The 25,779-nt window shown below is 51.5% G+C and overlaps 1 protein-coding gene across 2 annotated transcripts in view; it reads left to right on the forward strand.

The window, feature by feature from the left end:
* LOC148838287 (voltage-gated potassium channel subunit beta-3) overlaps positions 1-20,434 on the forward strand; it is a 30,090-nt gene extending 9,656 nt beyond the window's left edge. Inside the window, exons 2-14 of one of the 2 annotated variants that reach the window (XM_088910052.1) lie at positions 7,014-7,057; positions 7,867-7,904; positions 8,958-9,037; positions 9,361-9,405; positions 10,114-10,158; positions 10,896-10,939; positions 11,545-11,631; positions 11,789-11,874; positions 12,763-12,883; positions 12,979-13,073; positions 14,138-14,258; positions 16,655-16,743; positions 16,944-20,434. In XM_088910052.1, coding sequence (XP_088766178.1) covers positions 7,014-7,057; positions 7,867-7,904; positions 8,958-9,037; positions 9,361-9,405; positions 10,114-10,158; positions 10,896-10,939; positions 11,545-11,631; positions 11,789-11,874; positions 12,763-12,883; positions 12,979-13,073; positions 14,138-14,258; positions 16,655-16,743; positions 16,944-17,033 — 985 coding nt within the window. In that variant the 3' untranslated portion in view covers positions 17,034-20,434. The remainder of the gene's footprint in view (positions 1-7,013; positions 7,058-7,866; positions 7,905-8,957; positions 9,038-9,360; positions 9,406-10,113; positions 10,159-10,895; positions 10,940-11,544; positions 11,632-11,788; positions 11,875-12,762; positions 12,884-12,978; positions 13,074-14,137; positions 14,259-16,654; positions 16,744-16,943) is intronic. The other variant, XM_088910053.1, reaches the window with a different exon arrangement.
* Positions 20,435-25,779: the final 5,345 nt, after the last annotated feature.

A 25,779-nucleotide genomic window follows, 5' to 3' on the forward strand; every position in this document is an offset into this window, starting at 1 on the left:
TTTCCTGTTTGGAAGTTTTATTTTTTTCTTTTAGATTGACCTCAGCTGGCCTGCACTTTAAGCAGTCACTGGGCATTATAGTGGGTGTTGGGCTCCTGTCAGGACATTTTAAGGGATGTCATTTTTGGGCTAAAGTAAAAGCAGTGTTCTGCAAGGGGGTGGAAGGCCTTTTCTTTTGTTTGCTTAGCTGAAACAGTCTTGACTTTAAAGGAATGTGATGGGTGGAATGTGAAAAGGTTGCTGTGAGGACAGGTGAGGGATTTCTTTCTGGGGCTTTTAAAAGCCTTGCTTTGCTTGTGGGTAAAAGTTTAGGGCAAATGTCAGTAAGAGCTGTCTCTCCTCCAGTCAGTGCTCACTCTGCTGTGATCTCTCAGTGCTGTCAGTAAGAGCTGTCTCTCCTCCAGTCAGTGCTCATTCTGCTTTGATCTCTCAGTGCTGTCAGTGAGAGCTGTCTCTCCTCCAGTCAGTGCTCACTCTGCTGTGATCTCTCAGTGCTGTCAGTGAAAGCTGTGTCTCTCCTCCAGTCAATGCTCACTCTGCTGTGATCTCTCAGTGCTGTCGGTGAGAGCTGCGTCTCTCCTCCAGTCAGTGCTCACTCTGCTGTGATCTCTCAGTGCTGTCAGTGAGAGCTGTGTCTCCTCCAGTCAGTGCTCACTCTGCTGTGATCTCTCAGTGCTGTCAGTGAGAGCTGTGTCTCCTCCAGTCAGTGCTCACTCTGCTGTGGTCTATCAGTGCTGTCAGTGAGAGCTGTCTCCTCCAGTCAGTGCTCACTCTGCTGTGATCTCTCAGTGCTGTCAGTGAGAGCTCACTCCAGTCAATGTTCACTCTGCTGTGATCACTCAGTGCTGTCAGTGAGAGCTGCGTCTCTCCTCCAGTCAGTGCTCACTCTGCTGTGATCTCTCAGTGCTGTCAGTGAGAGCTGTGTCTCTCCTCCAGTCAGTGCTCACTCTGCTGTGATCTCTCAGTGCTGTCAGTGAGAGCTCACTCCAGTCAGTGCTCACTCTGCTGTGATCTCTCAGTGCTGTCAGTGAGAGCTGTGTCTCTACTCCAGTCAGTGCTCACTCTGCTGTGATCTCTCAGTGCTGTCAGTGAGAGCTGTGTCTCTCCTCCACTCAGTGCTCACTCTGCTGTGATCTCTCAGTGCTGTCGGTGAGAGCTGTCTCTCCTCCAGTCAGTGCTCATTCTGCTGTGATCTCTCAGTGCTGTCAGTGAGAGCTGTGTCTCCTCCAGTCAGTGCTCACTCTGCTGTGGTCTCTCAGTGCTGTCAGTGAGAGCTGCGTCTCTCCTCCAGTCAGTGCTCACTCTGCTGTGGTCTCTCAGTGCTGTCGGTGAGAGCTGTCTCTCCTCCAGTCAGTGCTCACTCTGCTGTGATCTCTCAGTGCTGTCAGTGAGAGCTGTGTCTCCTCCAGTCAGTGCTCACTCTGCTGTGATCTCTCAGTGCTGTCAGTGAGAGCTGTGTCTCTCCTCCAGTCAGTGCTCACTCTGCTGTGATCTCTCAGTGCTGTCAGTGAGAGCTGTGTCTCCTCCAGTCAGTGCTCACTCTGCTGTGATCTCTCAGTGCTGTCAGTGAGAGCTGTGTCTCCTCCAGTCAGTGCTCACTCTGCTGTGATCTCTCAGTGCTGTCAGTGAGAGCTGTGTCTCCTCCAGTCAGTGCTCACTCTGCTGTGATCTCTCAGTGCTGTCAGTGAGAGCTGTCTCTCCTCCAGTCAGTGCTCACTCTGCTGTGGTCTCTCAGTGCTGTCAGTGAGAGCTGTGTCTCTCCTCCAGTCAGTGCTCACTCTGCTGTGGTCTCTCAGTGCTGTCGGTGAGAGCTGTATTATTCCTATAGTTTGGTGCTCACTCTACTGTAGGCACTGCAGGGGCTCATAGAAAAATGGCTGGCGGCTCTGACAGGAGGGGAGGAACGATTCCAGTGAAAGTCATTGTGCATTTCTCACCCTCTTCAGCAACGGGGTGCAGCTGGAGTACAAGGGTTGATGTTACTTCACAGTAGAAATATGTAGAAGTTTCTCCTATGGACCGAAACTGATTCCCCTCTTCAAAGCTTCCACAGACACAGCGTTATATCTGTCTGCAGGGGAGCTAAATAAGACCCCCCAAATCCCCGCTGGCCTGCTTTAAATGCCAGAAATAACCAATTAGACAAAAGCATTAATCAGAGCCACCCTCCATTAACCAGGCGATGGGCAATCTCGCAGGGCCTGGTCCTCACCTCCATATGGGGACCCTGCGCTAGCGATAGTGCCGTCGCAGTGCAGTGCAGCGTTCGGGAGGCACTTTCACTCCAAAACAATCAGCACATGAGAAGAATTACCCCCCAAAATGACCTCTTCATGCAAAAGCAACACAGACCAATCCCACCCCCCCACACACACTGAGCATACTGGCATGCTGAAATAACTGCTCGCTGTTTAACAATTGCTCAAAGCTGTAAACACCACCATCCTGTTACATAGATGACTGGATGACTAGATACTGTATATCCTGTATTACCTCCTAATGTGTAGGTACCATATACTGTACCTGCAGTCTCTACACTACATAGTGTACACCTGCTGTATCTACACTGCACACACTGTACACCTGCTGTACTGTATATATATACCCTGTACACACTGTACACCTGCTGTATCTATACTGTACACACTATACACACTGTAAACCTGGTGTATATACACTGTACACTTGGTTTATATACTGTATATACTGTACACCTGTTGAATATACACTGCCACGCTGTACACTGCTGTATATGCACTGTACACATTGTACACCTGCTGTATACATACAGTGCAGACACTCTACACCTGCTGTATACATACACTATACACACTGTACACTTGCTGTATATATACACTATAGACACTGTACACCTGCTGTATATGTATGTATTGTTTTTTATATATTCTGTACAGATTGTGCTCCTGCTATGTAGATAATGTATATTTTGTGCAAGTGCTTAATATAGTCTATATATAGGGTACAGCTGGTGTATATACAGACTCTGTACACTGATGCTATCATTTGCTTACTGAAACTGCTTCAGTTACAATTGGATGAACAATCGCAAAGCCTGGGAATGAGATATCTTGTCTCTCTCTCTCATCCTAGCATTAATCCCACACTTGTCGCTACGCCCATCTCCATTTGGTGGTTTGAACCAAATCTTTGATTTACTCCAACCGGTGCGTCGCTCCGCCTGCCGTCGGGGGGGGGGTGTGGGGAGAACAAAGTAATGTAGCCAATCCATAGAGGGGGAATATTAGGAGGCATGGGAAATGTGGCCAGGACGCCGGGTTACACCCCTACTCTTTTTGAGAAACACCCTGGGATTTTTTATGACCACAGAGAGTCAGGACCTCGGTTTTACGTCTCATCTGAAAGACGGAATGAGATATCTTGTCTCACCCCATGTAAAATTCTTCTGTATTCCCCTCTCTCTCTGGATAGTTAGACACACATTTTTCCATATTTACAGTGCCGTTCACAAAGTTCAGAGCACCCAGTGAGCAAGTGAGTAAGTATATCGCCCATGATACATTGTTCTCTTGTTGATCTTAAATCATGTGTGCTCTCTAAATCACTCTGTGAGTGATGTCATTATGAGGTGCAGGCCAGAGCGATGTAACTGAGTGGGGATGATGTCATAATGTGATGAAGGGGCTAGAGTGATGTAAGTGAGCAGTGATGATGTCATAATGTGATGAAGGAGTTAGAGTGATGTAACTGAGCAGTGATGATGTCATAACGTAGTGCAAGCCAGAATGATGTAACTGAGCAGGGATGATGTCATAATGTGGTACAAGCGAAAGTGATGTAATCGAGTGGGGGTGATGTTATAATGTGGTACAGGTGAGAGTGTTGTAACCGAGTGAGGGTGAAGTTATAATGTAGTGCAGACGAGAGTGATGTAGCTGAGTGGGGTGACATTATAATGAGTGTCATAATGCAGTTCAGTAACTTTTGTCTCTCGAACTAAAGAAGGCTACAATGTTCCTCTTCGAATGGCCAAAGTGGACGCCCCTCCGCGGGGAGCTAAGGCCTGCTGATCCCCTGGGAAGGGCGCTGGCGTCAGCATGGCCTAACCTAAATTCCCCTGCAGCTGGGAGAGGCTGACTGATGCCCTGCTGTTTTTTCGGGAGGGGGCGGGCCCAGAGAAACGTGCCACTTCCTAGTTTAACAGCTGCTGACTCAGGCTGGCGTTTCTGCTGACTCGTGCAGTCGCAGCGTCCCAGCGGCTCGCGCCTGTGGCTGAGGACGTCCCAGCTGCGCGCCGGGGCCTCGGACAGGACCACTCCTTGCACATGCCAGCGCACCTCCGGACCCGGTCCACAGCGGCGTGCGTGCTGGGACCCCTGGGTGTCCTCAGAGGTTGTCCCGGCGGTGCCCGGAGATCGAGGGACGATTCCCTACACCAGTCCTACACACAGATCTGCTCCAACAGGTCCCAGCAGGATTCAGCGTGTGCATGTCTGTCGGTGTTTGTCCTGGGATGCACCAGTGTCCTGTCTGAGGGGCACCCTGCCTTGTGCCCTTTTCTTGCCAGGGTAGGCTCTGGATTGGATGAAGCAGATAGAAAATGGATGGTTTGGTCATGGATCATAATTTCACAATTCTGGCAGATTCTTTCGTGTTTGTGCGGGGGTCCTCACGGAAGATGATGTCTTTAAAAAGGGGATAGGAGATGATAGGATCCCCTGCACTGGAGCATGCACATGGATGGTAATGGCACCCCCTGGTGTCCACTGTGTCTGCCCATCTCACTCTCACTCTTACTGTGCCTCTTCTGTGTCATGGTGTCTGAGCCTGTGTGTGGGGAGGCTCACAAGGTGACTCATCACATGGTAGCTGGAGAGACTTCGAGAGAGAAGGATGGAAAGAGAGGAGAAGAGGGCAGGAGGGAGAGCGAGAAAGAGGGGAAGGCAGAGACGGGGATCAGAGGGAGAGATGGGAAGAGAGTGATGGGAGAGGAAGAGAGAAGTTGGGGGGGTGGGTATGGGGTGAGGAAAACTGCCAGGCCCAGCAATCGTTCATCCATCTGGGATAGAATCTGCAGTTTAAACATGCCAGCAGTCCACTACAGTATACACACACACCATGGGAACAGTATGTACTGTAACTACACACCACATGTACAATACATACAGTCTACATACACCACGTACATCTATATACAGCAACTATAAACAGTCTTTTACACTGAATGTGCTCCATCTACTGTCCACATACATAGCAGGTTTACATTACTATATATGCAGTAAATATATACCATATGTAAAATGTATATAGCAGCTATACACTATGTACAGTCTCTATATGCCAATATAATTTATTCATTGTGAAGGCTGTACATACACCAAACAGCATATACTGTAAATATACTGTACTATATCGCAGAATTACAGAGGTGCATGTGCAAAACACAGCAGTTAAGAATGAAATTGGTTGGGATTTAAGCACCCGTGTGTTAGAAAGTCAACTTGGCAAACTATCTGTATCCCTTTTATCTATTTTTGGAAAACGGCAAATCGCAGTGAATTACTCCGAGATGCGGGGGGATGTTTGGAGCTCTGAAGAGTTTGAGATGAAGAGACACTTGTCTGGATTGTGTAGAGAGCTTCCGTTATTGTGTGTTCACTTTGCTGTCATATTCAGTGATACTGTGAAGTTCCAGATGAGCTGGACTGAGTGTCTTTACAGTCTCTACAGATCTGATGGTGATGAGTGTGAATGTGAAGATACAGAGGAGCTGGACTGAGTGTCTTTACAGTCTCTACAGCTCTGATGGTGATGAGTGTGAATGTGAAGATACAGATGATCAGACTGAGTGTCTTTACAGTCTCTACAGATCTGATGGTGATGAGTGTGAATGTGAAGATACAGATGAGCTGGACTGAGTGTCTTTACAGTCTCTACGGATCTGATGGTGATGAGTGTGAATGTGAAGTTACTGATGAGCTGTTCTGAGTGTCTTTACAGTCTCTACAGATCTGATGGTGATGAGTGTGAATGTGAAGATACAGATGATCAGACTGAGTGTCTTTACAGTCTCTACAGATCTGATGGGGATGAGTGTGAATGTGAAGATACAGATGAGCTGGACTGAGTGTCTTTACAGTCTCTACAGATCTGATGGTGATGAGTGTGAATGTGAAGATACAGATGAGCTGGACTGAGTGTCTTTACAGTCTCTACAGATCTGATGGGGATGAGTGTGAATGTGAAGTTACAGATGAGCTGGACTGAGTGTCTTTACAGTCTCTACAGATCTGATGGTGATGAGTGTGAATGTGAAGATACAGATGAGCTGGACTGAGTGTCTTTACAGTCTCTACAGATCTGATGGTGATGAGTGTGAGTGTGAAGATACAGATGAGCTGGACTGACTGTCTTTACAGTCTCTACAGACCTGATGGTGATGAGTGTGAAGGTGAAGTTATGGATGAATAGAGATGCATGGATTGATGTCATGTTGATTTCTTAATGTAAATTTGTTTTTAAATCATTTTGTTGTAAGGATGGACTTTGATCTATCTGCCCTTTCTGTTGGAGACTTGACAGTCTTAATTTCTCTGGGAAACAAGTCTGATCCCCTCCAGCTGCTGTGTGACAGGCAGAAGATATCCAGCCCCATCCACACTCAACCACTTCCTACCTCAGAAAAGGTGTCAGACTCACACTGTCCACTCATTCTGCAGTCACAAAAAGAAAACCGCTGATATCATGCAAAATGGATTTTTCATCTCATGAAAACTGGCTACTGATACAAATAAGTATCAGGATCACTAGGCAGGGTCTCCAGCCCTGTTCCTGAAGATCCAACCCAATCCGGTCTCCATGAATATCCTGTTTCTAAAAAAACAGCAACACCTGCAAAGCAGGGACAGAGATCTGTCGACCGCTCCCATGTGAGTTATCCCAGGACATCAAACTTGCGAGACTGAGGCTGGAGACCCCTACAGAACACCGTATGAGCTGCCCCCCTCACCTCCTGTCTCTGCCCTTGTTTGCAGGAACCTGGGGAAATCTGGCTTAAGAGTATCCTGCCTGGGACTGGGTGAGTTTCTGCACAGACTCCCACTGCCCACAGCAACTGATGCACTGGTATTGTAAAGGCAACACCAGGAGAGTTGTAGGAGGTGTGACTGGAGACTGGAAAAGCGAAGGAGGGAGTGTGGCTGGGGACTGGAACAGCGAAGGAAGGGGTGTGACTGGGGAGCGGAATAGCGAAGGAAGGGGTGTGACTGGGGACTGGAATAGCGAAGGAAGGGGTGTGACTGGGGACTGGAACAGCGAAGGAAGGGGTGTGGCTGGGGACTGGAATAATGAGGGAGGGGGTGTGGCTGGAGACTGGAATAGCCAGGGATGGGGCATCTAGAGACTGGAACAGCCAGGGAGGGAGTGTGGCTGTGGACTTGAACATCCAGGGAGGGGGTGTGGCTGGGGACTCAAACAGCCAGGGAGGGAGTGTGGATGGAGACTGGAACAGCCAGAGAAGGGGTGTGGCTGGGGACAGTGCTGCCTTATTCAGATGTCTCTAATAATCACAATCATACTCACTTCACGAAGAAAGATCCGATTCCTGTTCCACAGCAGTTCGATCCACTCCAGGTTTTACCAGCTGCAGGAGATTAAAAGACCTGTTTCCTTCTGTGGGGTAAGGTGGAGATAAAGGAATAGTCTATAACATAGTAATATAGTTGGAGATGTGTTGGCTCTCCTCCATCAGACCTGTGGCTGCTGGTGACACCTGACAGGCTGCAGCCTCTGCTCCAGCTGCTCTGAGACACCAGTGTCGTTAGTTTTCCAGCTGTGCCACCCTCTCCACTCCTCACTCACCCCACTGTGTTTCCTGTTCATGTCCAGGCACCTGGGTCACCTTCGGCTCCCAGATCTCTGACGAGGTGAGTGAGTAGACTGACATATCAGCTGACACTCTGACACACTAAGAAACTGACACTCTGACACTCTGACTGACATAATGACACTCTGTCTGACTGACACTGACAGACACACTGACTCTCTGTCTGACATTCTGACTGACACAATGACACTCTGACTGACACTGACAGACACACTGACTCTGTCTGACACTCTGACTGACACGATGACACTCTGTCTGACACTCTGACTGACACAATGACACTCTGTCTGACTGACACTGACAGACACACTGATTGTCTGACACTCTGAGTGACACAATGACACTCTGACTGACACACTGACTCTCTGTCTGGCAGTCTGACTGACACAATGACACTCTGACTGACACTGACAGACACTGACTCTGTCTGACACTCTGACTGACACAATGACACTCTGACTGACACTGACAGACACACTGACTCTGACACTCTGATTGACACTGACAGACACACTGACTCTGTCTGACACTCTGACTGACACGATGACACTCTGTCTGACACTCTGACTGACACAATGACACTCTGTCTGACTGACACTGACAGACACACTGACTCTGTCTGACACTCTGAGTGACACAATGACACTCTGACTGACACTGACAGACACACTGACTCTGTCTGACACTCTGACTGACACAATGACACTCTGTCTGACTGACACTGATGGACACACTGACTCTCTGTCTGACAGTCTGACTGACACAATGACACCCTGTCTGACTGACATACTGACAGAAACACTGACAGATATACTAAGACACACTGAAAATCTGATTGACTCACTGACACCCTGGCATATTGATTGACTGATACACTGACACTCCGACTGTCAATGACTGACACATTGACACTGTCTGACTGAAACTCTAACAGACACACCGACACTGACAAACTCACTGACTGTCACTCTGTCCGACACTCTGACAGACATACTAACTCTGACTGTCTCTCTGACTGACACATCGACACTGTCTGACTGACATACTGACAGAAACACCGACTCTCTGACAGTCCGCCCTGTCTGTTGTGCAGATGGCGGAGAGCCTGATGACAATCGCGTACGAGAGCGGCGTGAATCTTTTTGACACGGCGGAGGTGTACGCCTCTGGGAGGTGAGTCTGCCCCCGACACAGTCTCAGTTAACTGCATGATTAATTCAGTATCCTATCTGAGCGGCTGTAAGCTTGCTTCCAGGGGGAATAGGGGACAGGTTATACTATACTGCCATCTAGTGCTGGGAGGTGGAACTGTAGGATTTACTGTTGGCGAAAGACAAAGCAACATCCGTAGCCCTGTGGTGTCAGAGTGTGTGAAGCGTCAGACAGAGTGGTGGCTTCACAGTCTTTCTCCCTCTCTCTGCTCTCCCGTTTTCTCACCCACTCTCTCTCTCCTCCCTGTCCATCTCTCTCCCTCACTCCCTCCTCTCTCTCTCCAGAGCTGAAGTCACCCTGGGGAATATAATCAAGAAGAAAGGATGGAGGTAATAAAACCGACTGATCCGTCCATTCCTTATCGGAAAGCCGATTATTCCCACTGAGGTTCATGGCACATCCCGAAAACACTGGGAGCGAGGTGGGAAGATCAGACGCCACTACGTCGCAAGGCGTGCACGCAGACACACGCACGCATGCAGACATATACTCACACGCACACACACACACAGCCTCTTGGCCATCCTGTCTCCGGACTGTGAGAAGGAATGGTAGCACTTGGAGAAAACCTACACAGACATGCAGGGAACATGCACACTCCTCACAGAAGGTACCCCAGTCCAGCCTCAAGCCTAGGACTAGGGGCTGAGAAACTGTCATTCTAACAGACACAGCACTTTCCTGCCCTAAAGAAAATGATTGAAGCCATCAGAATATCTGACTCTCCATGGCCCAGGGAGAGGCTGTGTGCCTGGGACATTCACTGTTGGAGCTCAAGGTACAGACTGACACACAGAATCACTTGAAACGATGGACCTTTCCCTGCTTTATTACTATTATTAGTGTATAACGCCTGATTCTACCCTAACAAGCTACAGGGGTATCTGTGATTTTTAATCATGCACATGTTGGCACACATGAACACAGCTGGACTCATCTGGGCCCAGGGCCCCACTCCCACAGTCTGGCTCTCTGTGTCTGTGTCCCAGTTCACAGCACCGCTGTCCCATGTGTGAATCTCTCTCTCCCTTTTGCAGGCGCTCCAGTTTCGTGGTCACCACCAAGATTTACTGGGGAGGACAGTAAGTCCGTCACTGTTGTACTTACTGAAAACCGAGATTAGGAAATCACCCCTTTCCTAACCCACCTTTCTGCTGCTGTATTCAGGAACATGGCTCAACCTGTAAGGCCTCAGGTCCGTCCAGGTTTAGGCCTTTGATCCAGAGGTTGTGGGTTCCAGGCCAGTCATTTGCTAACTGTGACTAGGATTCTGCAGGTGATGACCAGGGATAATTTGGTGAAGTCAGCACCTGTTTTCCTGTCAGGCTCTGTGCAGAGTCCCAGGGTGAGTGATCTGACAGGGGGTGTCAGAGGAGGGTGTGCACAGTCCTCACTCTCCTGTCAGGCTCTGTGCAGAGTCCCAGGGTGAATAGACAGTGGTCATGAGTGTCTCTGATTAATACAACAGCCAATCTATTGAAACATTAGCTCTTTGTTCAGCTGTCAGCATCTGTGAATAACTTCATAAACACTTCAGAAAAAGCAATGTTTGTTCATTAGCAACGTGGATCTCAAAAAAACAAGGACAAAACATTTGTTTTAATTATAAAATGTTATTTTAAGTATCCATGTAGGTGCTCAAACAAGAGACAAAGCATTAATGAAGAACTTGTTAGGCTAGTATACTGTTGCTGTATCCAAATATACATTTGCAATGATACATATGTGGATATGACGTGAATATCATTATTGCTATGAAGTTCACTAACAACAAAATATGTGAATACAAATTGTTAACATATCTTCTTTTGTCCACCAGGGCGGAGACAGAGAGAGGACTGTCCAGGAAGCACATCATTGAAGGTAACAAGTCTCCACCTACATTACATCTTAAACAGTAAAACTGTGTAAAGAGAGGGACAGCAGTAGCAGTGGCTCTAGCAGTGTCTACAGTACAGTCAGGTGTGACAGTGTGTGTGTGTGCTGGTGAATTCAGGGTGAGTGTGAGAGGAGAGGGACAGCAGTGGCTCTAGCAGTGTCTACAGTACAGTCAGGTGTGACAGTGTGTGTGTGTGCTGGTGAATTCAGGGGGAGTGTGAGAGGAGAGGGACAGCAGTGGCTCTAGCAGTGTATTCAGTACAGTCAGGTGTGACAGTGTGTGTGTGCTGGTAAATTCAGGGGGAGTGTGAGAGGAGAGGGACAGCAGTGGCTCTAGCAGTGTCTACAGTACAGTCAGGTGTGACAGTGTGTGTGTGTGCTGGTGAATTCAGGGTGAGTGTGAGAGGAGAGGGACAGCAGTGGCTCTAGCAGTGTCTACAGTACAGTCAGGTGTGACAGTGTGTGTGTGCTGGTGAATTCAGGGTGAGTGTGAGAGGAGAGAGACTGTAATGGGCACATGTTCTCTTGTACACCAGTGGGGTGAGTGTTTGTGTTGGGAGTGTGAACTGACACAGAACTGCTGTCTACAGGGCTGAAGGGATCACTGTCCAGGCTGCAGCTGGAGTATGTGGACATTGTGTTTGCCAACCGTACTGATGCCAACAGCCCGATGGAAGGTCAGTCAGTGTGTATTATTAATTGTGTCAATTAATCAGCCATACTGTGTTTCTTGCAGTCAGTTATCGAAGGAGTAAATATTGGTGTTAACGCACAGATGGTACTGCTGTATGCTATACCCCTGTGGTAAGAGTGTCGTGTGAATGTCTGTTTCAGAGGTGGTGCGGGCCATGACCTTCGTGATCAACCAGGGCATGGCCATGTACTGGGGCACCTCCCGTTGGAGTGCCATGGAGATCATGGTGAGACCATAGCGCCACACTGGGTTTACTGGGAGGAGCTTGAGCTTTTTGTGATCTGTGCTTTGATCTGGTCCAGCCGAACGATAAGCCAGTTGAATCTGGACCAGTGTTGCTGAGTGATCCAAATCTGACAACAGCTGCAAAGAGTGCATATGCAGTCTCTGGCCACAAGGGGGTGCCACTGTATTGGTCTTTCATTCCGAATTCTGCAGGGACCCCTCCTGGCCCCTGAGGACCTGCAATCTAGTGTGACTGAGGAGTCAGGGTCTGGGCGGAAAGGCAGGAGGATATCAGAAAGGTTTCGCTGTACTATTGTATTGTTTTACATACCAGAGGATTCCAGTGCCACTGCTGCAGGGATTATAGATCATCATTAATTCATCACTTTCAAAACAACTTAGACAGTAGAACTGTGATTAATAAAACAATTAGTTACAATTTATAGCTGAACAGATACGTTGCTCAATAATAATATCCAATCATTGTTCGCCCAGAGTGAGATCGCTGCGTGCTGTCGTCAGTCGAACACTTCGTGTTTAACAGGATGCAAGATGCCTTGCTGTACGTATCCTGGGGAGTCTTGTCATATAAGATGATCAGAGTCTTTTAAGCAATAGTAGTCTCGTCTTATAAGATGATCAGACTTGTAAGCAACAGCCTTATAATAGTCTTATAATTTTCTTAGAAGAAAATAAGAGCCTTATAAGCACTGGATCTTGTCTTATACAGGATGATCAGGGTCTTATAAGCAATAACAGTCTTGTCTTACAAGGGAACCAGAGTCTTGTCTTATCTTCTGATCTCATCTGTAATCTCTCTTTCGATGTAATTTTGCCACCACTGCCACAGCTGGCTGTGCTAAACTGTGTTTCTCCCTCCGACCACCAGGAGGCGTACTCTGTGGCGCGGCAGTTCAATCTGATCCCTCCGGTCTGTGAGCAGGCGGAGTATCACTACTTCCAGAGGGACAAGGTGGAGGTGCAGCTGCCTGAGCTCTACCATAAGATCGGTGGGTGGCTGTGCCGTGGGCGAGGGCGCGGGCGCTGTGGGAGGCTCCGGACGGCCATGTCATCCTGTGTGTCTGTCTGTCTGTCTGGCTGCCAGGGGTGGGCGCGATGACCTGGTCTCCACTGGCCTGCGGCCTGATCACGGGAAAGTACAGTGAGGGCGTCCCAGACTGCTCTCGAGCCGCCATGAAGGTGAGACCCCGATATACAGACACAGACTGAGACCCCAACACACCAACACTGACTGAGACCCCGACAAACCGACACAGACTGAGACCCCAACACACCGACACAGACTGAGACCCCAACACACCAACACTGACTGAGAGCCCGACAAACCGACACAGACTGAGACCCCAACACACCGACACAGACTGAGACCCCAACACACCAACACTGACTGAGAGCCCGACAAACCGACACAGACTGAGACCCCAACACACCGACACAGACTGAGACCCCAACACACCAACACTGACTGAGAGCCCGACAAACCGACACAGACTGAGACCCCAACACACTGACGCAGACTGAGACCCCGACACACCGACACAGACTGAGACCCCAACACACCAACACTGACTGAGAGCCCGACAAACCGACACAGACTGAGACCCCAACACACTGACGCAGACTGAGACCCCAACACACTGACGCAGACTGAGACCCCGACACACCGACACAGACTGAGACCCCAACACACCAACACTGACTGAGAGCCCGACAAACCGACACAGACTGAGACCCCAACACACCGACACAGACTGAGACCCCAACACACCAACACTGACTGAGAGCCCGACAAACCGACACAGACTGAGACCCCAACACACTGACGCAGACTGAGACCCCGACACACCGACACAGACTGAGACCCCAACACACCAACACTGACTGAGAGCCCGACAAACCGACACAGACTGAGACCCCAACACACTGACGCAGACTGAGACCCCAACACACTGACGCAGACTGAGACCCCGACACACCGACACAGACTGAGACCCCGACACACTGACGCAGACTGAGACCCCGACACACCGACACAGACTGAGACCCCGACACACCGACACAGACTGAGACCCCAACACACCGACACAGACTGAGACCCCAACACACTGACGCAGACTGAGACCCCGACACACCGACACAGACTGAGACCCCGACACAAACTGAGACCCCAACACACTGACACATACTGAGACCCCGACACTGAGACTCCAGCGCTGCCTCCTCCCTGACTCTCCTCTGTGTAGGGCTATCAGTGGCTGAAGGAGAAGGTGACCAGTGAGGAGGGGCGCCGGCAGCTGGCCAAGATCAAGGAGCTGCACCTGCTGGCGGATCGGCTGGGCTGTACAGCTGCACAGCTGGCCATTGGTAGGGCCTCAAAGTGACCCTCAGTGACAATGAGAGTGTGACTCTGAACAATCTCAGTGGCTCTAAGGCTGCAGTGCTGTGTGTGTAGATGCTGCAGTGCTGTGTGTGTAGATGCTGCAGTGCTGTGTGTAGGTGCTGCAGAGTTGTGTATAGGTGCTGCAGTGCTGTGTGTGTAGGTGCTGCAGTGCTGTGTGTGTAGTTGCTGCAGTGCTGTGTGTGTAGATGCTGCAGTGCTGTGTGTAGGTGCTGCAGTGCTGTGTGTGTAGATGCTGCAGAGCTGTGTGTAGGTGCTGCAGTGCTGTGTGTGTAGATGCTGCAGTGCTGTGTGTGTAGATGCTGCAGAGCTTTGTTTGTACTGTAGGTGCTGCACTGCTGTGTGTAGATGCTGCAGTGCTGTGTGTAGGTGCTGCAGTGCTGTGTGTGTAGATGCTGCAGTGCTGTGTGTGTAGATGCTGCAGAGCTTTGTGTGTAGGTGCTGCAGTGCTGTGTGTGTACGTGCTGCAGTGCTGTGTGTGTACATGCTGCAGTGCTGTGTGTGTAGATGCTGCAGAGCTTTGTGTGTAAGTGCTGCAGTACTGTGTATTTAGATGCTGCAGTGCTGTGTGTAGATGCTGCAGTGCTGTGTGTGTAGGTGCTGCAGTGCTGTGTGTAGATATTGCAGTGCTGTGTGTGTAGGTGCTGTAGTGCTGTGTGTGTAGGTTCTGCAGTGCTGTGTGTGTAGGTGCTGTAGTGCTGTGTGTGTAGGTGCTGCAGTGTTGTGTGTGTAGATGCTGCAGTGCTGTGTGTAGGTGCTGCAGTGATGTGTGTGGCTGTGTGTGTACATGCTGTAGTGCTGTGTGTGTAGATGCTGCAGAGCTTTGTGTGTAGGTGCTGCAGTGCTATTTGTAGGTGCTGCAGTGCTGTGTATTTAGATGCTGCAGTGCTGTGTGTAGATGCTGCAGTGCTGTGTATTTAGATGCTGCAGTTTTGTGTGTAGATGCTGCAGTGCTGTGTATTTAGATGCTGCAGTGCTGTGTGTGTAGATGCTGCAGTGCTGTGTGTAGATATTGCAGTGCTGTGTGTGTAGATGCTGCAGTGCTGTGTGTAGATGCTGCAGTGCTGTGTGTGTAGGTGCTGCAGTGCTGTGTGTGTAGATGCTGCAGTGCTGTGTGTGTAGGTGCTGCAGTGCTGTGTGTGTCGATGCTGCAGTGCTGTGTGTAGGTGCTGCAGTGCTGTGTGTGTAGATGCTGCAGTGCTGTGTGTGTAGGTGCTGCAGTGTTGTGTGTGTAGATGCTGCACTGCTGTGTGTAGATGCTGCAGAACTGTGTGTAGATGCTGCAGTGCTGTGTGTAGATGCTGCAGTGTTGTCTGTGTAGATGCTGCAGTGCTGTGTGTGTAGATGCTGCAGTGCTGTGTGTGTAGGTGCTGCAGTGCTGTGTGTAGATGCTGCAGTGCTGTGTGTGTAGGTGCTGCAGTGCTGTGTGTGTAGATGCTGCAGTGCTGTGTGTAGATGCTGCAGTGCTGTGTGTGTAGGTGCTGCAGTGCTGTGTGTGTAGATGCTGCAGTGCTGTGTGTGTAGGTGCTGCAGTGTTGTGTGTGTAGATGCTGCAGTGCTGTGTGTAGATGCTGCAGTGCTGTGTGTGTAGGTGCTGCAGTGTTGTCTGTGTAGATGCTGCAGTGCTGTGTGTAGGTGCTGCAGTGCTGTGTGTGTAGATGCTGCAGTGCTGTGTGTAGGTGCTGCAGTGCTGTGTGTAGATGCTGCACTGCTGTGTGTGTAGATGCTGCAGTGCTGTGTGTGTAGGTGCTGCAGTGTTGTCTGTGTAGATGCTGCAGTGCTGTGTGTAGGTGCTGCAGTGCTGTGTGTGTAGATGCTGCAGTGCTGTGTGTGTAGGTGCTGCAGTGCTGTGTGTGTAGATGCTGCAGAACTGTGTGTAGATGCTGCAGTGCTGTGTGTAGGTGCTGTAGTGCTGTGTGTGTAGATGCTGCAGTGCTGTGTGTAGATGCTGCAGTGCTGTGTGTGTAGGTGCTGCAGTGATGTGCGTATAGGTGCTGCAGTGCTGTGTGTGTAGATGTTGCAGTGCTGTGTGTAGATGCTGCAGTGCTGTGTGTAGGTGCTGCAGTGCTGTGTGTAGATGCTGCAGTGCTGTGTGTGTAGGTGCTGCAGTGCTGTGTGTAGATGCTGCAGTGCTGTGTGTAGGTGCTGCAGTGCTGTGTGTAGATGCTGCAGTGCTGTGTGTAGGTGCTGCAGTGCTGTGCGTATAGGTGCTGCAGTGCTGTGTGTAGCTGCTGCAGTGCTGTGTGTGTAGATGCTGCAGTGCTGTGTGTGTAGGTGCTGCAGTGCTGTGTGTGTAGATGCTGCAGTGTTGTGTGTAGCTGCTGCAGAGCTGTGTGCTCAGTGCTCTCGTTGTCTCCCTCAGCCTGGTGTCTGCGCAGTGAGGGGGTCAGCTCTGTCCTGCTGGGGGTCTCCAACACTGAGCAACTCATCGAGAATCTGGGCTCCATACGGGTAAGAGCCGGGCGTGGTCTTGGGGCACCTCACCCTCAGCAGTGTCGCAGCAGTGTCTCTGGTTCACCGCCTGGCAGTGGGCACGGGCACGGGCACGGGCAGGAGCAGCTCAGACCCCCCAGCACTTGTGAGCTTGTGAGGTAACGTCCGTTCTCACGCACTCAAGGTGAACGAGCAGCCTCTGTCTCTGTCTGCTTCAGGTCCTGTCTCAGCTGTCTCCGCAGACCGTGAGCGAAATCGACTCTCTTCTTGGGAACAAGCCCCACTCCAAGAAGGAGGCCCGCGCGTGAGGAGAGAGCAGGAGGCGGGCAGGGAGGAGGAGCAGCAAGAGTGTGGGAGAAGGGACCGGAAGAGACAGAGGAGAATGGAGCAGGGGGCCACGAGGCAGATGAGAGGCCATCAGCTCTTCAGCTCTTCTATAACCTAAGCATGTCTTTAAGCATTGCGCTTCCAGTACTAAGATATATACATATTTATAAGAATATAAGAAAAATGAAACAATTACCGACACAAGAAACTGTAAATGACAAAGTGTACACTGGGGAAACTTTTCCTCTCGGACAACAAGAACGAAAGAGAAACATTCATTTGTCGTTGAGAAGATAGGTTTGGGAATCAGGGGAACATGGTGGAACAGGAAACTGCTAACATGAACAAGAGAGAGGAAGGGGATTTGGGGTCATTTTAGCCCCCACACCTATTCCACAGCATCCTGATCCCAGGACTGACATAAAAAAAATGATGGATTCTCAGCTCAGTCTTCCTTAATTTGCTTGTGCGTTTCCCTTTAAGGAGGAGGGCGTGGTTGAGGAGGGGGCGTGGACTGTCAGCCTGTAATGGGTGTGGCCTTGACTTTGAGACCAACACCTCTTCCCTTCTCCCACTCTTTAAAGGGACAGCGTCTCAAGAATGAGACGTTCATTTCTATCAGCACATACTGCACATGTGCGGTGTATATCCTACCGAGGAGCAGCAGGAGTAAAAGATTGTAAGTATCATTGTTACTGTTCAATTCCAGAATCAGTGTGGTTCAGATTTTGGATGGTAAGTGGGTGGACCACAGCAGAGTGGTGGCCTCTTTTAACCTTTTAGTACTTTTTAGCATTTACTACAACGATCCTTTTATTCCTCCAGACAGAATTACGCGTACAGACATAATCAAGGTAGGAGAGTAGAAGACCTCTGCTTATGTCTGTAACTGGATAGAGTATTGTCCCTCTGTATCTTAATTTCACGCACAACAGACATCTCATCTATTGTCACTTGCTCGGGAGACACAGGAGAATAAATTCATGAATTATGTAAGACTTTCAGGAACATCACAAACAAGAAGAGATCCGTCCGGTTCGTTTGGTGTCTCAGTGGATTGTAGACCTCTTCAACCAGTCCTTTCTTAAAGGACCCCAGGGAATGAGGCTTGCCCATGCGTCTGCGGTAACTTGTTGCAGACCCCTACCACTCTTGGCATCCACTTGCATCTCCTGGCAGTCTCCTGTGGTTGCCTTCGTCAGCAGGCTTTTGAAGGATGAACAAAATGCTCAAATCAAGAGCTGAACGTTTCAGATTCTGGGGGGGCAGTATCTGCTGCTTCATCTGGGACCCCTGTGTGTGGAAATGGCCACTTTAGGGCACCAGCAGCCCACGTTCCTTCTCCGCTGGGCGGCAATGCAGTCAATCCAGCGATTGCGTCAGTCGCGGTGCAGAATCCCATGGCGCACACGGTCCTGGCTCGATCCGAATGAGACGGCGCACACCGACATCCTTAATCTGGTGTGAGACCGGTTTCCTGCTGGACATGTGCGCAGTGCGGATGCGGTCTCTTAATGCCTTTGCAACAGGAGAATCAATCCGGCTTGACCTTGTCTCCATCCCCATGTAGGGGGTGTGGGGGGCGGGGAGACCAGACCACGCAGGTCCCAGTCCCGTTTGGACTCATTCCTGCTGTGCCGTCGGCCGTCTTTTCCGAACGGAGCCCCCTGGAGCAGTGGGATCTGGAGAACAGAGCAAGCGGGACCAGGGGGAAGGCAATTCCACGGACACCACAGGGCGTTACCATCGTCGGAGCCCACCAGGGGGCGCTACAGCAGCTCCGCTTGACCACCTTACATGTCCGTGCTGGCTCAGATGTGTGGACAGACAGTCCAAGGCTGCACGAGGCTGGAATCTCACCAAATCCCATTGTGCCACCTTGTGACATTTTCACCATTGTACAGTTTCAATAGGCCATCCTATACTAACCATACTGTGTCCTGTGCATGCCATACTCTCCAGTATGTGGTAGTGCAGTGTTGTTCCTCTGAGGCGTGTCTGAAGTTCCCTGTGTTGCCCTCTCCTTCAGCGTCTCCTGTCCTGGCGGGCGTGTGATTTATCTTCTCAGGAGTAGCTCGTAGCTCGGGAGCAGGAGGACTGGGCCCGTGAGAGGGTGAATAAGAAAAGTCTTGAGCCAAACTGGCCGGAGCGCACGAGGAACGCCTCCTGATCGGACTCATATGCCAATGTCATCGCAGCAGGCTGGGGGGGGCTTTACTGTGCTGGGGTAATATCTGGGGGCACGGGGGGGGGGGTCCCGATTGCGATCTCGGTGACCTGCCTCCCCTGCCTGGGTCGGGATTCCTCACGCTGGCCGGGTGGCAGAGGCGCAGGAGAGCCGGGGCGACAGGGACCCTCAGACCGGGCGGCTGCCCCTCTCCAGACCCCCCGAGGGGTCCGCTCCCCGGAGAGCTGCCGCAGGAGTGGCTGTGCGGCTGGTGCCGCGGTCAGAACCGTGTATATAGACTCTATTGCACTTCCTGCAACTTTGCCTGTATTCTTATTCTACTGTCTTGCAAAAAAAAGAGAAAACTACAGCCCTCTATTGAATGTACCTGCCTGCTTTACAAATAGAAACTGAACTTCATTAATATAAGCACCCAGCCTGTTCGCTGTAGGTAGCTGTAGAAACACTCCTGCTCAGCACAGAGATGCTGTTAACAGAGAGACACGGACAGACAGGTAGATGGTGACGGACATTGACAGGTACAGAACGATGGACGGACAGGTACACAACGATGGACAGACAGGTACAGAATGATGGACAGACAGGTAGACAGTGATGGACAGACAGGTACAGAATGATGGACAGACAGGTAGACAGTGATGGACAGACAGGTACAGAATGATGGACAGACAGGTACAGAATGATGGACGGACAGGTAAACAACGATGGACAGACAGGTAGACAGTGATGGACAGACAGGTAGACAATGAAGGACAGACAGGTAGACAGTGATGGACAGACAGGTACAGAATGATGGACAGACAGGTACAGAATGATGGACGGACAGGTAAACAACGATGGACAGACAGGTAGACAGTGATGGACAGACAGGTAGACAATGAAGGACAGACAGGTAGACAGTGATGGACAGACAGATAGACAATGATGGACAACAGACAGAGTGACAGACAACAGACAGGTACTGAGTAATACAATGAACAGACAGAGATTCTACGCCAGGTGAAACAAGCAGAAATAAACCAAGCGACAGAACAGACAAACACAGAAACACGAGGTTGCTCACTGCGAGGACAGTGGGTGGCGCCAGAGAGCTGGCTGAGTCGACAGCAGGTGCACAGACAGCGATGTGTCTGTGTAACAGAATTCTCTGCAGTAAACTAAAGATTCTGAATAAAGTCTTCCGTAAGAAACACACTGTCTGTGTCAAGAGTGTGCTGCTTCTTTCTACAGTACATTGATCCTGCATCTAAACCGACGGCCCACCACATCTCTAGAGCTAACCTGAATTAACCAACCGGCACCCTAGCTCAACACAGTGCGAGCAGTTTCTCTCTCCAGTCTGCGGCTTGAGTCCTGTCCGCTGTCTCTGCTCCCTGACTGGAGACTCTGACTGCAGGAGCCTGTCGTCACAGTGCTGCCTGCTGGTGCTCTAGCAGCCTCAAAACTCTTTTTTTCATCATCATCCAAGGGTTCATCATGTTTCTTGACATAGGTACATGTAATTGTTTCGTGTCTGAATGGTTTTCACTATTCTTCCCACAGTCTAAAGACAGTAGGTCAGTAGGTTCATTGGCTTCTGGGAACTGTTGTGAGTGCATGTGCCTCTATGTGTCCCAGTGTTTCCCAGGTCATTCTGAGTGTCCTTGTGTCTCCCAGAGTGTCCCAGTGTCTCCCAGGCCATTCTGAGTGCCCTTGTGTCTCCCAGAGTGTCCCAGGTCATTCTGAGTGTCCCAGTGTCTCCCAGAGTGACCCAGAGTCTCCCAGGCCATTCTGATTGTCCCAGTGTCTCCCAGTCTCCCCAGTCTCCCAGGTCAGTGTCTCCCAGAGTGTCCCAGTGCCTCCCAGGTCATTCTGAGTATCCCAGTGTCTCCCAGAGTGTCCCAGGTCATTCTGAGTGTCCCAGTGTCTCCCAGGCCATTCTGATTGTCCTTGTGTCTCCCAGAGTGTCCCAGTGTCTCCCAGGCCATTCTGAGTGTCCTTCTGTCTCCCAGGTCATTCTGAGTGTCCTTGTGTCTCCCAGAGTGTCCCAGTGTCTCCCAGGCCATTCTGAGTGTCCTTGTGTCTCCCAGAGTGTCCCAGAGTGTCCCAGGTCATTCTGAGTGTCCCAGTGTCTCCCAGAGTGACCCAGAGTCTCCCAGGCCATTCTGATTGTCCCAGTGTCTCCCAGAGTGTCCCAGTGTCTCCCAGGCCATTCTGAGTGTCCTTGTGTCTCCCAGAGTGTCCCAGTGTCTCCCAGGCCATTCTGAGTGTCCTTGTGTCTCCCAGAGTGTCCCAGTGTCTCCCAGGTCAATCTGAGTGTCCTTGTTGTTCCCAGGCCATTCTGAGTGTCCTTGTGTCTCCCAGTGTCCCAGACTGTCCCAGGTCATTCTGAGTGTCCCAGTGTCTCCCAGAGTGACCCAGAGTCTCCCAGGCCATTCTGATTGTCCCAGTGTCTCCCAGAGTGTCCCAGTGTCTTTCAGTATCCACCCATCTGCACTGCAGTAATCAAGCCTGGTAAAGACAGAGGCGGCAGCACTTCCTCCAGCAATAATACTTGTAAACACAGCAAAAATGTGCTACACACTTCAGCCAGGTCGTAGCCCAGGTATGACAGCTGTGTTGTATTAAGCAGTAGTAACCCAGGTGTTAAACATTTACCTTATTTAATATGTGATTTACGCAAACAATCACTGATCCCCGATCTTCAGTAACCACCTTTTTAAAGCAGAAATATATCCACACTGATGTACAGTAAGCACCACGTGCCTGAACAGTGTGAACACTCCGGGCTGAACAGTCGCTTCCTGGTTTCAGCCCCTTTGCCCCTCTGGGGTCCTGCAGCCACGCCTCCGCCCAGTTTCTCATTACCGTAAAACGTCCAAACTAAGCCCATATTAATTTCGGAAAAGACGGCAGTGCAGTTCATTCGGTTCGCCGGTACCTCATCAGAAGACACCTAAGGATGCGAGTCCCAGTTTTCCGAAAAAATAAACGAACTGACATTGGGTTTGCGTGCGAGGATCTGAGAAAAACCAGACATGACAGAAAAAGACATTGTGCAGCACTGTGATCCTGTGGCCGGCTGGGACACAGTCTGCAGAAATGGTATCTGGGGGGAGAGCGATGGAAGGGGGTCTGTACGCAAAGAGTGGTGGGTGTCCGGAATCAGCCGCCCTCCTTGTCGCTGTGACGTTGAATCAGATCCTCCGTGAGCCTCCAAGTGCGCACATTCAGAAGGGATCACGAGAGGTCTGCGAGGGCGGGGACGCGAGACCTCCGGGAAGAGATTGAAACTCCCGCCCAGCCGCCAGCCGGCTCAATAAAAGAGCGAGCAGGGGAGGGCGGCTACACGTGAGCCGCACGGGCACGGAGGGACGCAGAGAGAGACGACAGGACGCTAGCCGAGCTGGGGTGCGCTGTGCGCGGTTCGCTGCTGCTGGAGCCGCCCCTGCCTCAGCTGTGGTTTTCCTTAGTGAAACAGCAACTCTTTTTGTTTTGTTAAAAAAAAACTCAGAGAAGTGTTAGAGGATTTTTTTAAAGTGTGACATTTTGTGTTTTTACGGGCTGTTTTGCTCGGCTCCACTCGGTGGAAATCCCGTGACTTGTCTCCGTTGGCGGCGGCGACCAGTGCGGGACGCGAGTGGGGTGAGCTCCTGACGTGTGGCGCAGCCCTGGCCTGTCTACAGCTTGTACAGTGTGTGGTATGGGCGGGGCTCTCCGGTGATGGAGGTGGGGCAACACCTAGCGCCAAAAGGAGGATTTGCCAACAGGTGGATGGGAGACCTCCTGGGAAAGCTAAGGTTGCTGCTGGAAGAGGTGTTAGTGGGGCCAGCAGGGGTGCTCACCCTGCAGTCTGTGTGGGTCCTAATGCCCCAGTACAGTGACGGGGATATGATACTGTAAAAAAAGGTCCCATCCTTCAGATGAGATGGAGACCCAGGGTCCTGACTCTCTGGAAAAGAGCAGGGGTGTGACTCTGGTGTCCTGGCCAAATTTCCTGTTATGGGCCTTTATCACTCAGTCCTCCTAATCTGCACTGCTCTGTTCTTGTCCCTGCTGAGAGCTGGTGTGTGGGGAGTGTACTGGTGCACTGTAGCTGCTGTTGCACACTGGTAGGGGTGGAGGGGAGAAGTGGAAGGAATTATTTGTAATTCTAAGAACAGAGTTACTCAGTATTGTTAGATGAAACTTAAACACGCTCATCGTGTCATTTAGTGTATTATGCTTATTGAAGGGGTCGCTCATCCTCTGTGTCCAGCTTCTTACTCCAGTGGCTGGAACTGGTCTGTGGGTTAATTAAGCTCTTCTACAATAGTGTGTGAATTCCCCCCCCCCCAACCCCACAAGGGGGCACTCTTGTGATGCGGTAACTGCCCTTCCCTGGCTCCTCACCGCTGCCCCAATCGTACCTGTAACTTTTCCACTCTTCTGCACGCATGACGATGCTGTTGAAGTCGGGTAGCTTTGTCCCTCTGGACCAGTGGAATGGGTGAGTAAGGAGGCCCTTTGTCTCACCTTGGCTGGGGTTTGGTAGGTAATTGATCCCAGGATCTCATCCAGTCCTTTCAATGAAAGAGACGGGGCTGTTGACTTCACCAGCATGGCTGGGCAGCTTGTTTCACACCACCACCTCTCTTTGTGTAAAGAAGGTTTGGCTTGTCTTTGTGTTTTGGGTCCCCTATGACACTGGAGACTTGGTTCACCCCAGCCTGTTGGTGTGGGGTGTCCCCCGTGTCAGTTGATACCCCTGGTTTTATAATTGCTTACACTTATATAGCACTTTTCTGGACACTCCACTCAAAGTGCTTTACAGGTAATGGGGATCCCCTCCACCACCACCAATGTGCAGCCCCACCTGGATGATGTGACAGCAGCCATAGTACACCAGTACACTCACCACACATCAGCTATCAGTGGGGAGGAGAGCAGAGTGATGAAGCCAATTCATAGATTTTTTGGGGGTATTAAGTGTCTGTGCCTGATCTGCCCCCTCTTCCTCGCAGCACTGCTGGATGATGTCTGTGAGTGATGGGAGTCTTCCTGGCCCCCCTGGGGGCGGCCTGAACCTGACGACTGGCGCCCTGCACCCCCTCCTGGACAGCCCCGTGCCCCCACAGGGTCTCCCTGCGCCGGGTCCCCCGCAGGGCTACACGAGCGCCAGCTGCCGGCTGGTGTGTCCTCCCTCCCAGCCCTGGGACCAGGCGCCGCCGCCGCCGCAGCAGCAGTGGGGTGGTGGGGGCCAGTTCCCGGGGCAGCAGGTGCCCCCGCCTGGTGGGGATGGCATGCAGGTGCTGCCCCCGCCAGCAGGGGGCGGCAGGCCGGTGCAGCCAGCCGGCTGGCCACTGCCCCCGCAGCTGCTGGGGGACGGCGGCGCCGAGGCGCGGCGGCAGCTGGCGCAGCTGTGCTCCTTCCACCGGCGGCAGCGGCTGTACCGGCCCCAGGCCCGCCGCCGGCCCCGGCGCGCCGAGGCCGAGCTGGAGCAGCGGCTGCGCGAGGCCGAGGGCGTCCCGGGCGGCCTGTCCTGCCTGGGCGCGCTGCTGGGCCCCTGGGCCATGGAGCAGCTGGACCCCCAGCGCTACCACACCCACCCCGAGCCCGACACGCCCATCTGCGTGGCCTTCCTGCACGGCACCTGCCAGTTCACCGCCGGCTGCCCCCGGCACCACACCCTGCTGCCCTACCACTGGCAGCTGCGCTGGGCCGAGTCGGGCCGCTGGGAGAGCCTGCCGCCCCTGCTGCAGGAGCTGCTGGAGAGGCTGTACTGCAACCCGGAGCACCACCACGTCATGCTGCTGCACCAGTGAGTCGCTTCTCCGGCGCCTAGGACTGAGCCCGTCGGGCCCACCTGGCCTGTTGGGCCGTTGCAGTTAATTGATTTCCAGGATGTCATCTCTTTCTTAAACTGCGATATTGGTTTCAACATGGCTGTGCGGTTTGTTCCCCACTCCCCCCACCCTTTGTGTAAAGATGCACCTCCTGTTGTGACTTTTAGTCCTCGGGCTTGTCTTTGTGTTCTGTAGTCCCCTAGGAAAAAGGTGTTTTGGGTCCCTATAGTGTTTGACTGGCTTGGTTTCTCCAGCCTGTTGGTGTGGGATGTCCTGTCAGTATTGTTTCTAGGGCTCAGAGACCACAGCCCAGCTATAGGAACTGGACACAGGCAGACCTGGCTGTGCTCCCACTGCCAGCGGGGGAAATGGTACAGTAAGGTGTCTAATTCTCGAGTACAGTACTTTTCCCAGAGAAACGCTCCTTCCCTAAAACAAATCTAATCCCAGAATCCCACCAGGGGAGCTGCTGCCCAGTGTGTGATCTCGTGTGCCTGCAGGAATGTGCTGATGACCGTGGACATGGAGAGCATGACCGTCCAGCCCCCACTGCCCTTCACCACCCTGCGCCGCCTCTCCACCAGGGGCGTCCTCGGGGGCCCCCTGCACATCCCCTACACCTTCTACTGGTGGGATGACCCGTGCTGGAGGGAGTACCAGGTGATGAGCAGGACTGGTCGAGCACCGCTGTGCCACGGGCTCCACGGGTTTGAATCCAACTCGGTAAACGGGGCG

Source organism: Atractosteus spatula, chromosome 3 (assembly GCF_055471065.1).
Source record: "Atractosteus spatula isolate fAtrSpa1 chromosome 3, fAtrSpa1.hap1, whole genome shotgun sequence".
NCBI lineage: Eukaryota > Metazoa > Chordata > Actinopteri > Semionotiformes > Lepisosteidae > Atractosteus > Atractosteus spatula.